Consider the following 13,192-nt stretch of genomic DNA (forward strand, 5'->3'; position numbering starts at 1 on the left):
CCTAAATCCTCTATTCAGGAAAGCATTTAACTATGTGCTTAACTTTAAGCAGATACACAAGTCCCACTGAAGTCAATAAAGGTAAGCACACACTTAAGAGTTTTCTTGAATATGAAGGGACTTAAACACATTCTTAAGACTAAATTACTAAAATCCAAATACATTAGGCCCACTACTAAAATACAAATAATATATGATAAATTCCATTTGCCTGCAAATCCTAACTCATATGAGTAACCCCATTAATTTAATAGTGAATGAGGATTACTCACATGAGTAAGGGCTTGCAGGAACAGACTCCTGAAGCTGTATTTGTAACAAAGAAAACTATGAGACTCAGCTGGCATGGTCTGTTCTTCATTAAACTAAGCTGCATATTGGTCATCAGATTGTCTTTTAGGATTTAACAGATCAATTCCTTTATTATTTGCTCAAGTGTTTTACTTGGTACTAAGCTTTGGCTAACTGGTCAATTTCTTTGGTCCCCCTTTTTATTTTTCTTTCATGTTCATAAAAAAGTTTTAAATGTATTGATTACCATTATTGCAGGCATCCCACTTTTAATTAACAAACTATTCTTACCACTCTGCTTAAAGCTATGTCAGCACATCTATGATGAATCCTGTTTTTTCAAAGGTTTTTATGTACCCATAAAAATTGACCTGGGTTGAATATTTTATTATCTTACAGACCTCAGCTCACAGGTAAGTTTGATTTACTCGCTTTAAAAAAGAAAACAATCTTCTTTGAACATATACAAGTTGTAGACATGCAGAGGAGTTAGAGATTTATATTCTATCTACAGTATTTCTCAACCTCAAAGTTTAAATTTTATACAAATTAAAGGCTAAAGGTGATAAGTGCCCTTATTTCATGCTGAAGTAAAAGGAAGAAAAGGATGTTTAACATCATACAGGTGCCACTCAATACCTCAGGCTTTAAATTTGTAAGTATAATGAACTCCTGCATTGGTTATTGTCACCAAGGTATGAACCTGGGATCAGCACTACTGCAACACCAACCTCTACTACTTGAGCCAAAAGAGTGATTCCATAAGTTGATAGCAGTAGTAGACCGTTATTCTCTATTTGGACTAGCCACTAGAGGGAAACACAACACACACTGGCTGAGTCTTCACTAGGAAAAAAAATGGTGTTCTTAACTCAAATTAGCTAACTCAATGTAAAATCTTAGGGAAGACAAGGCAATTTCCACCTGAATTAGCAGGCTGAATTAAAGATAGCCTACTCTTTAATTGGACCAGCTAACACTTGTGAGAACTACAAACTATCTTCATCAGGATTTTACCTAAAGTAAGCTAATTTGAGTTAAGAACATGGAATTTTTCTCCAGTGCAGACAAGGCCATAGTGTATCTGAGTTACATAAACACTTGAAATCTGAATCATTAAACAAACAAGCCCAGTTCTGTACCCATTAAAGTCAATGGCAAAACTCCTGCTGATTTCAATAAATCAGGCCCATGTGTCCTCTTTTTTTCCCTATAGAACCCCACACAAGTTGTTGGAATCCCGGATGTGAAACATTCATACTCACCAACCTATAGCAAGAGCCCCACAGCAGCTCTTGATTGTCATGCTGTATAGGATGAGAGGTGATCTCCCAGATACCTAGGCCCCAAAACAATATAGAGATTTAAAGATCAACACCAACATCTTTAATTTCATTTGGAAGTGTACAAAAAAGTATTGTAGAGACTTGAGCAAAGCTGTTAAGTATTCTTACTAGCCTGCACCATTCAGTAGGTGATAACAGCACCAGTTCCTCCTCTACCCTCAGTGGTGATCCTTGATATGTTAATTGTTGGGGATGTGCCTTCTTTGTTCTATTTGCTCTATTAAAATTAGAGGACAGAATGGGAAGAAGGGTGAGGTGGAGGCCACTGTTTTAAGATTAACCAAAATAAATGAGTTTGAACAGTGACTTGAAGAGTGAGACATAGAATCATAGAAGATTAGGGTTGGAAAGGACCTGAGGAAGTCATCTAGTCCAACCCCCTGCTCAAAACAGGGCCAACCCCAACTAAATCATCCCAGCCAGGGCTTTCTCAAGCCGGGCCTTAAAAAACTCTAATACCACACTGGCTCAGGGATAAATAGAAGTCCTATTTGCTTGTGCTTGTATATTACTTGATAGAGAGAAACAGAAGTTGTTGTTGACTGGATTCACTATCATTACAAATCTGCTGTTAATCATCCTTGTCCTTACCATATACTTACAGGCAGGGATGGTTTGGGACCATATTTGGCCCATACTGTGAGCATCTCTGTACTGGATCATCTAGACCATCTCCCAGCCAGGGCAGCACCGTTTCTTGCAGTTTATGAATTTTATAACCTTAGGGAAAAGATTTTTTTGTTATTTTATTTTCTTTAAATTAGACCAGAAAATTAACAAATCCACATTCAAACAACATTTTAGGTTGACACTAACACACCAGACCAAGGGAATGCAAAAGCTTAGACCTGACAGTTTGTTCTTAACTAACAGCACTGTGAATTATCTAGGATGGAATACAAGTAACAATACTACTTACCATTTACTGTGTATAAGGCTTTTCATCTTCAAAGCACTTTACCAACATTTACTCTTAGTTAATCTGGGAAAAGTATGATTTAAGGCCAGCTTTTGATAGTTTGTGTGACAAAGTTAATGTCATTTAAATTGAGTCTGTTTGTATTTAATAGGATAGAACTACAGTACTTTAGTTTAAACACTATTGTTCCATTAAAAGCCAATTACAGAAATTCAGCTTTCCTTGAATGTATAGCATACAGCTTTTCATTTTAGAAAGATCTATCTAAACACTTCATCCGAATTTAGTCTTTATAATTCTGACTAATTGCATAACATTCATTACAGCCTACTGCATAATGCAGCTCTCATTTGGAAATAAAATCTGTGCAGAGTGCTTGCATATGCCTCTATCTGTATGCTGGTAGTACTTCCTTTGTACAGCAGATAGCGCTCAAGATGTTTCCATTTATTAGAGGGAAGCGAGATTGTTATTGTTTTATTGCTATTTGCTAGATTACCATCGGACAAATGCATACCTATCTAGCTCAGCAGAGAATAGAATACTCTCTGGATGAGTCACTGCCTTGATAGAAATGGGCACACTCATTAATTCCATTAGCTGATTTAATAATTGTTTAACTTACACGTGGATAAATACAATTTCTTTTCATTGAAATTAACATATATAGTCTCCAAACAAATATGTTTGTAGAAGGCACCATTTATTTTTTTAACCCAGGATGTGGCAGTAACATTTAGATTCAAATTCTGATACCTGAATCCATGTGTCATTTCAATTGATTATTCTCTCTTTCAAAAATAATTAAAAATGCAGCACAACACAGATCTGCTAAAATGCAACTATAGCTGGGCGGGGCAACTTTTAAAATATTGTTATGTTTAAATATTATATATAATAAAAATATCAAAATATATGCAGATTGAATGTTAATGGATGGCTCAAGGAGCATGGGTGTTTGTATTTTCTGTTTCTTCTGATTGTGATGAAAATGAACTCATTTTAGAGTTGACTAGTTGAATTTTGTTTATTGTTATGAATCAAATGTAATTTTTCAGAACCAAATGAGCACCTGAGATTTGAGGCTATGCACAGAATACTATTCCATATGTGACACACACTGACGAGAAACCTAGTTGAGAAATTAAGGGATACAGCTAAATTATTACAATCGTTATCTGGTAAAATCGTGCCTGTTTTCATAGACAGTAAAAGGACTTTTAAACCTATTTTTTTACTAGTAAGGCTTTTAGAAGTTTAAAATATAGGGGCAGTCAGAATGAAATTGGAACATGCAGCTAGTAATGAGATGAGACAAGGCAAGAGAAAATTAGGGGGAAACTAATCTGCAAATGACAGGCAGGGTTTTGAAAAATGAAACTACTGCTGCTATCCCAATTTCAGCCTGGTGGTAGAAAGGTTGCATATCACATCACATGCAAATTACAGATTAGAAAAATGTGGCACTGCCAAGTTCTGTACAATCGCATCAATTAAAAATAAAAGCACTACCACTTCGCTTCCACACAAAGTAGTAGGTGTGTGTGTTCAATATATATATGTAGCTCTCTGTTCTAGGAGCACATTGGAACTTCAGCTGAACAGTTCGCCTCAAACACATCATGTTTTCAAAACTTTACTTCTCCTTTTCAGGGTTTAACTAATGATGTGGCACTTTGGGGTGGGAGGGCAGGGAGTGAAAGGCATCAAGCTTCTCAGCCTGTTCTCAAATATTGGCCCAGGTTTAGTTTTCTGTAGCCACTAAAAGAAAATCATTTCATCCTGGTTTGTTTTGGTTGGCCTCTCCCCTCCTTCCCTGGATCTTTTCGAATATGTGTATCGACTGACTTGCCATGTTTGTATCCCATTACCTCTGTGCTAGATTCTGCTCTCTTCTGTAACAGGAGCAATAACACTCTTTTTCCTTTATGTGAAAACAATCTGCTCTGAACTAAGAACTTTCCCTCCCCTTGTAGATGCTGTTCTAGCTCAGAGGGGTGAGTTAATTAATAGTTTGTGTGCTCTGATCCCCCGGAGAAAGTTGCAAGGATTTATAAGGAAAAAGAAAGACTAAATACAGCAGGATTTCCTAAAAGTCAGGATAAAATGTGTACATTAAGTCAAACCATCCTTGCTTTTCCCTTTAGAGGGGACAGAAATGAGAAGAGGGAGGAGACGGGGAAGGGGTTAAACAGTTGATCATTTTCAATACTTTTCTTTAACCACCTCCATCCCTGTTTTTAAAAATGTCTTAAACGCCCAGGCTGGAACCTGCCTCTCCATAGCCTCGAGTAAGCAGCAGCGGGACGAGGAGGGACTGGAAGTGATGTCCCAGGTGATCCCTATCGTGTCCTGGCCCTGGGTGAAAAATGCAAACTTGCTTTACTTTCTCACCCCTGATCCTGTCGCAGAGCTGCGTGGGCCGGGCCCGGTTGAAGGGCTGCAGTGAGAACAGCTCTGCTACCTTCACTCCTTAATTGACCCGACCCCCCAGTCGCCCTCCCACGATTCTCCATCCCCAGCGCGCAGAATGGGTTAGTTCTGTCTCCACGCCCGTCCCAGCCCCGCGGCACCGGGGCACCGCTCTCGGCGACCTGCGGCTTTCGGCCCTTCCCCGCCCCTTGGCACGGGCAGGGATGTCGGAGGGCAGGGGCCGGGGGAGCACAGGGCACCGCCCCAGAGGCATCCGCGGCGGGGAGGCGAGGCGGGCTGGCCCGGATCCCATCTGCCCCGAGCCAAGCTCCCGCCCGCCTGGAGACAGCGACCGAGCCGGCTGGGAGGCCGGCGGGGCTGTGCACACGGTGCTGCTTCCTCGTTCCCAGAGCTGCCTCCCAGCGTGGCCCCGGGGACCGGCCACCTGCCGGCCGGAGCTTCACCCTCGTCCCCTGCCGGGCGGGAGGGCGGGCGAGCTCCGGGTGCAGCGCACACGCCGCAGCGCCCCTACCCGTCCAGCCCCGGCGCCGCACCACTCCGCGCTGGCCGGCCGAGACCCCGGCCCCGCCCCGGCACTGCACTTACCCCCAGACTCCGCCGGAGCTTGCCTGGCTCCGGCCCCGCCTCCCTCCCCGAGCCCCGGCTCTTCTCTACCCCCTCCTTCCCCCCAGCTCCGCCCCGCCCGGAGCCAGCGCCGGGTGGGTGGGCAGGGCAGGCGAGAGCCGGCCCGCTGCTGGCTGGCGTGCGCGCACGGGGGGTGCTGCTGCTGCTGCTCAACCCCCCCTCCCCCCGGGGGGGGGCGCGACGGCCCCCTCGGATCTCTCAGCGCAGGGCAGCGCGGCTCAGGTCCAGTCCTGCGGCTGCACCGGAGGGTTCTGCCGTGGCCCAAGCTGGTCGCCCCGCTGCCTGGCCGGCTGAGCACAGCGCTGGGGGATGTGTCGGGAGGTTGATTCTCCCTCTCTGTTTTTTGCTTAAGGGTGATCACAGTGGTATGTCCCTGCACTCAGTCCTGCCCCCCAAAGTGGAGATGTGCGAGATCCAAGTAAGGGAAATCATATCTTAGACACCCAGCCAGAATGATGCACCTGCAGCCCCTGCCTCTTATTGTGGTACAGAGCTTCCTTCAGCTTGTAAGTCTGCTTTTCTTTACTCTTTGTGCTAGAAGTAACTGCAGAGCCCTTGGAAATCGATAGCCAAGGCGTTTGTGAAAGGCGTTTGCAACTGTTTCTGTGTGAAGGTTGCCATGTAGGCTAGAAATACCTGAAATCCAGAGTCTCTGCAGAGGTTTTTTTTAGTTATCCAGGATGAGCTAAGCTTTTTGTAACCAGTCTCGGATATCCAAGTTAATGGAGCACATGCTCCTTCATCAAACATTTGTGTTAGGTGGTGATTGTGGTGTCGTTTTGCTGGAAGGATGGGGTAAATGGCATTTAACACTGTCTTTTCTGCCTGCATGTTTTGTGCAACTTTAAGAGCAACTAAATAAGAGTTCTTAACACACGATCTGCACGTTTTCTTCCAATTAAACTGCTGCCATGTTATTTGGGAAAGGTAATCATTGTTATCTACCTTCCAAAAGATAATAGGCGATAAAATAGCAAGTAGACTTTAATGTAACAAAAGCCCCCACAACCTGCACCAAATCAACTGATTGTTCCAGTTCCATAAATTGAGATTCTTTTTTAAACAGTGCCATAGTTTTCTCTGTATTTTTTGTAATATTGTTCACATTTTAATTGTTCAATGTTTAATTAGGATTTCAAATTACTAAGGCCTGTATTTTAAATAATGCTGTAACAATAGAAGCTGCAACTGCCTTTAGAAATGTATCTGTGACTGTGGACATTTGAAATATCTTGAGCTAGGTGATGCTTCAGAGTACCACAATTCCATTTCTGAAACTTACTCCAGATCCACAGTTAGCATAGTGCAGTATCAACTTAGTCAACTATTTTAAGGGAGTGGATAACAAACACTGGCTTAACATTATTTGTCCATATGAAGTTTTCTGTTTTCCTGACTGCATATTAAACGGTTATTTATGACTCTTTGTTGGAGTCCACACAAGGATTTCTATTCCTTTGGGTTAGACACAGGAAGATATACTTATGCGGTACTGTATTGTCCCTTATACATGAAATGCAAAACAATCTGAGTTACTGACGTAATATGTTTAGGCAATATAGATTTTAGAAACGGGAGCTACAAAATATAATTCAAGTGAAATGTTTCATTTCAAAATAGGTGTGTAAAGAATGTAATTTCTAGCACACTCCTTTCAATGAGAAAATATCTTGTTCTTGGGGTATTAGTGAAAAATAAACTGAATTTGAGAAAAAAAACTAAAGATCCTTAAAATGGGTTTGGCAGCCTTACCTGAAATCAAAAGAAATATTATTGTAATTTTAGTTCAAAATGCCTTTTTAGCATGTTAATTACATGAGCAGCTATCTCTGATTTATGCTGCAAAAGTTCTGCCTCTCTTCCTAGCTGTCTTGTATCTGAAAGTTTGTCACCATAGTCAATAGGGAATGTGTAATAAACCTTGAAGGGATTAAACACCCTCCTTAAGAACTGGATTCTAATATTACAGCATGAGTTGATTGATTAGTTTTTGTGGAAGCTTATGTCAAATTCTAATCCGTTTTTGGATTGTGCTTGTCTTGTAATGTTTTTTGCTTCAGCACTTTATCATGGCAATGAAGTACCGAGCTGCAGTCCTGCGATAAGGCACACATTTCTTTCACACTGCTATCCTTTTGGACAATAAAAGGCTGTTTACATTCTTCACATTCTTACAGCACAGTTTCTAGCGAACCAACACAGGGGTTAGGGATGTGAATGGAAAGCAGTAAATGGATTACAAAGTTGCTGAGGAGGAGAGAACTAAATTGGAACACTTTTTTTTTTCTTTTTCTTTTTTTTTAACCAGATATCAAAGAGACTGATTAAAACTTGACCCAACAGGCATCAGTTGTATTCCACATTTTTTATGGATGGTGATGTGAACTTAGTTGCTGTGGTCTTAAAACTGCTTAGTATGAACACTGATCACTTTGAAGACTTTTCAAAAGATGCTTTCTTTGATGCTACAAAAATCACATGCAGTCAATACCTGCTCTCAGATGATACAGCCTGTATCAGATGATACAGCTTGTAATTCACAGGGGGAGTCTTTATTTTTCTGCATTTTTGCTATTTACATCACAAACAAGTAGGGCATTTTGAAGTCATTTAGTCCTGAAATGCTTATTATGAATTGAATCAAAAATTATTTGAAGCAAAGCCAGAATGTCTTAGATTTTAGGGGTAACTTAGGGGTACCAAGTAATGCTAATATTAAAAATTAAAAAAGTTGCGTTTATATCTTTGTGCTATTCTGGATTATATCAGGGCATTTATGTTGCCTTTGACTTCTGTTAACTAAAGTTAAGATATAGTTTATTATTATTATTTTGTTATAAACAGAGAACACTTAAATTAATTTTTTAATACTTTGTGCCTATGCTGGTATATAGATTAGATTTTTCAAATGAATAATGACTTCTTGGAATCTAATAGTAGCAAGCTGGTTGGTATTAGGGATATTTAAATATCAGGTCTTGTCTTATCTTTTTAAACCATCAAAGATCAGCATAGAAAATATTCATACAGTACAAGGGGTTCAGCATTTCAGCCAATGAAGAGAAAATTACAATTTTTACAGTTATAATGGAGCAAAATGTTTGTAACCCAGCTAACTTTGTATAATCAGCAAGCCTTCACCTCAAAATTTCTTACAGGATTTGGAATGATGATTTTTTAGGTTAATTTCTACTTAAGTATGTAATCTTCATGTTTAATGGGAAAAGGTGCTAAAATGCAACAAGTAAATACAGCACTGAGGGTGCCATATTCTTAAGGCAATTAAAACTAAAAATGAAAAATACATTTTATTCAATTTTCAGTTCAAAATCAGAATATGCTTTCCAAATACAAATGGAAGTCTATGTACACACACTTTTTACACTACTTTATATATTCAGGTATATTAAACAATGACAATGCATACCATTATGTCAGATTACAAAGGTGTGCTAGCTCACTTCTCTAAGAGTATCTTCAATTCATAAATCAGTTCCTTCCACATACCCCTTGTCAAAATACATCAGAAATGATCATTTGTTGTGCACAATCAATACTCATCTGGGAAGTTGTTGGTTAAATGGCAGCAAGACAAAATAAAAAGCTGCTTCAGTATTATGGGCAGTAGTTGCTATTGCTTTACATTTAATATTAATTAAGGTGTTCAGTTGCCACTTAATTACTCAGTGCTTTATTAGTAATTATATTTTATGAATAATGGAATCACACCCATTAAAGTGTAAAAGAATTAAAGCGCCAGGGTCATCTATTACACCCTCTATCAATACTGGATTATTTTCTACAGTACATTTGCCAGTGTTTTGTCAAATCTAGTTTTAAGAGTTTCAAGAGATGGGACTTCCTCCACTTTCCTTGGGATATTTTTCCCCATTCTAATACATTTTACTGTTAGCAAGTTTTCCTTATATTTAGCCTGTTTTTTCCTTAACTTCGTTGTATTTCCCCTATTTTGCTGATGGAAAATGTCATATGTGTTTCACAGAACACAGCCATACTGGGTCAGTATGATCCATCTAGCCCAGTATCTGTCTTCTGGCAATGGCCAATGTCAGGTGCTTCAGAGAGAATGAAAAGAATATCTAATTATCAAGTGATCTATCCCCTGTCGCTCATTCCCAGCTTCTGGCAAACAGAAGCTAGGGACACTTCAGAGCATGGTTTTGCATCCCTGCCCATCCTAATAGCCATTGATGGACCTATCCTCCCATGAATGTATCTAGTTCTATTTTGAACCTTCTTATAGTCTTATAGACCTTCACAACATCCTCTGGCAAATTGTTCCATAGGTTGACTGTGCCTTGTGTGAAGAAATACTTCCTTTTGTTTGTTTTAAACCTGCTGCCCATTAACTTTATTTGGTGGCCTCTAGTTCTTGTGTTATGAGAAGGAGTAAACAATATTTCCTTATTTTCTTGCTCCACACCAGTCATGATTTTACAGACCTCTGTTATATACCCCAGTGGTTCTCAACCTGTGGCCCAGGGACCAAAAGTGGCCTGCGGGGTCTTTAAAAGTGGCCTGCCTCTCCCCTCTGCTGGCTGCAGAAGAGAGCCACCAGTGCAGGCTCCTTTCTACAGCCAAGGGGATGGGAGATCAGCGCTTCCTTCTCCTGGCTGTTGCAGGAGCCCGGCAAAGTGCTCCTCCTGGGTCCATACGCGCTGGGGTCCGTGCTGGAGCCAGAGGGAGGAGAGCACTGATTTCCCATGCCCCCAGCTGCAGAAGGGAGCCACTGCCTAGGGACCCAGTGGGAGCGCAGAATCACAGGACACGTGCAGTTTCCCTGCTACATCCAGGGGGACAAGAGATCAGCAAGGAGGCAGCCTCCTCACTGAACTCCTTCCATCTGGCTGCAGTGGGGTGGGGGGCACTGCAGCCAGGACCTACCATGCTAAAGGAGGGGCAAGACTCTAAAAATAATTGTGGTTTGCCTGCACTTAGCAGGCCACCCCCCACAACTTAGCTGCCAGGCCATGTCCTTCAGTGTGTAGTGACAGTCACTCACCTACACTAGTGCTTTGTCTGTGAGTGTGTGACATACTGAGAGTAATCTTTAGGTGAATGTAAAAATGAGCACAGTAGCATCAAAATGTTTACTTTAAATATGTAGTGATTTGTAGTCCTTAATGGTGTATACGTCACATTTTTTTATGAGTTGATAGGCTGGTCACCCTTCAGGCTTATAAAAATGATATTTGTGGCCCTCGAGCGAAAAAGGTTGGGAACCACTGATATAGCCCCTTAGTCGTCTCTTTTCCAAGCTGAAAAGTCCCCTCTTATTAATTTCTCCTCATATGGAAGCTGTTCCATGCCGCTAATCATTTTTGTTGCCCTTTTCCAATTCCAATATATATCACACAGTATTCAATGTGTGGGTGTACCATGGATTTATAAAGAGGCAATATGATATTTTCTGTCTTATTATCTATCCCTTTCCTAATGATTCCCGATGTTCTGTTAGCTTTTTTGACTGCTGCTGCACATTGAGTGGATGTTTTCAGAGAACTATCCATAATGACTCCAAGGTCTCTTTCTTGAGTAGTAACAACTAATTTAGACCCCATTATTTTATATGTATAGTTGGGATTTATGTATATACATAGGTCCCTAATTTAAAATGTATGGAACTATTTAAACAAACACACACCTTTGCCTTCTTGATGCCAGGTAATAGTAATGGCCGTGTATTGCATTTGAATCATGGATGCAAGTCTGATCTTCCTTTATCTCTGTAAGAACTGGCCAGGACTTATTCTTTATCTCAGGGTTTTACATTTATAGACAAATGCTAGTGCAGTGCATTGTAATGGTTCTGTAACGGGGTAGTTTAACTGCTTGTTTGTTCTTCAGATTCTACTTCCTAAATCTTTACAGCATAAGATTTGGGGGGAAAAAATTATACAGCACCACTTTCTAGTGTTTATAGTTCAAATTATGTCAGCATTCCCATGAAACTAATTTCTAACTGAACCATAAACATTCTCACTTGGCAAAGAGTTGTCAAGCATAGTGTTCATGTAAGAGCCAGTTGTTTTACAAATACCTTTTAAAAGCAGATGAGTTATTTTTAAGTTGTTTATGCGTGAGTGAGCAAAAGAAGTTTATTTGTTTTAAGAACTTTTCCCTCAGAAGGACTGGTTAATGTAGCTTTGGTTTAATGGTAATTCAGAAAAAGATTAGTCCATTTGTGTTTTAATTTTTTAAATAGTTGAAATAGTTACCTTTATTAAAAATTAGATTTGCTAAACAATCCAAAATTCTCAGACACAAGCTTTGTTAAAATAGAGTTAAGTCATTGATAAGAAGGTACAACCTTAAGGGGAAAAGAAGCTTAGTGAAACCCTATAATATTAGAAGAAACAAACATCTTGAATGTTAGCATATTCAGAGTTAAGTTTGCAATTAAAAGATGTATGTGTTGGAAAGTATGGAAATACAATGTTAAGGTCTCCTGGGACCTTAATTGTGCCCCCTTATCCCTGCTAACCTGTGCCCCCTCTATGGAAGGGTAATTGTGACTGCAACAATAATCACAGCTAGTAGACATGGATACTTTGTCGTTTCAAAGAGAAAACTGAGACTTTCCAGACATCTTAAATCCTGACCTCATTTATTTCAGTAGGAGTTGTGCTGTTGACTTTAGTATGGCCAAGATTTCACCTGGTTTGTTTTGGTGTTTTGCCTGATGCTGCAGACTACTTAAAACCACATTTATCATAGCTTAATGCAATAGAGTAAGTAGTTTAAGAAGGGTGGAAGGAGACTGAAGTTGAAGACAGACCAACAATTGTGGGTAGTAGGATTAATGTAGCTGTGAAATTTCCATTGCGTGACATGAAATATGTATGTTAAGAAGGTAGAATGGGAATCATATTTCAGTTTGTAATAATAAAATATAATACTGGTGATACCTTACATTTATGTCACCTTCCATATTGGGATCTAAACATGATTTTCAAACATCAGTTGTTCTAGCCCTGTGAGCTAGGTAAATATTATTCACATTTTACATACAGGGTAACTGAGGCACAGAGAACTTAAGGATTCCTTTTTTTAAAAAAATCACACAGCAAGACAGCATCAGAAACTGGAGCCTAGGTCTCCCGGTTGTGATAGCCATCCTTAATGCACTAGATCCCAACGCATAGCCCATCTTCCCAAGCAAGTCACTCAACCTCTGCATCTCAGTTTCCCCATCTGTAGAATGAGAGTGATAATGATTTCCTCGCATCCCCTGCTGAAGGGCACATGAAATATGTGCAATAATTTTTACTAATGACTAGTAACCTAATTTAACAGATGGAAAAATGGAGATAAAGAGAGGATAATAGAGACAAGATCCCATTTTCAGGAGTGACTACAGGTATGTCTAAAATGCGGCTGGCCCAGGTCAGCTGACTCAGGCTTGTGGAACTCAGGCTTCCGGGGCATAAAATTGCAGCATAGATGTTTGGGCTCAGGGACCCTGTAAGTGGGGATGGTCCCTGAGCCTGAATGTCTACACTGTAATTTTATAGTCCCACAGCCTGAGCCCCAGCCTGAGTCAGCTGATCTGGGCCAG

General features: G+C 40.3%; 1 protein-coding gene and 1 long non-coding RNA gene across 2 annotated transcripts in view; one reads left to right on the forward strand and one right to left on the reverse strand.

Moving 5' to 3' along the window:
- Positions 1-1,699: 1,699 nt before the first annotated feature.
- On the reverse strand, positions 1,700-4,913 carry LOC137154214 (uncharacterized). The gene is made up of 3 exons (XR_010920158.1): positions 4,783-4,913; positions 2,240-2,357; positions 1,700-1,854 (listed from the first exon to the last, which is right to left on the reverse strand). It is a non-coding gene; the product is annotated as an uncharacterized lncRNA (long non-coding RNA).
- Positions 4,914-5,926: 1,013 nt separating this feature from the next.
- NXPH2 (neurexophilin 2) overlaps positions 5,927-13,192 on the forward strand; it is a 53,026-nt gene continuing 45,760 nt past the window's right edge. The window contains exon 1 of the mRNA XM_067549905.1: positions 5,927-6,119. Within this exon, the coding sequence (XP_067406006.1) occupies positions 6,066-6,119 (54 nt within the window). The 5' untranslated portion in view covers positions 5,927-6,065. The remainder of the gene's footprint in view (positions 6,120-13,192) is intronic.

The sequence above is a fragment of the Emydura macquarii genome, unplaced genomic scaffold, assembly GCF_026122565.2.
Source record: "Emydura macquarii macquarii isolate MOO-44397 ecotype Brisbane River unplaced genomic scaffold, CSIRO-AGI_Emac_v2 contig_1253, whole genome shotgun sequence".
NCBI classification, from domain to species: domain Eukaryota; kingdom Metazoa; phylum Chordata; order Testudines; family Chelidae; genus Emydura; species Emydura macquarii.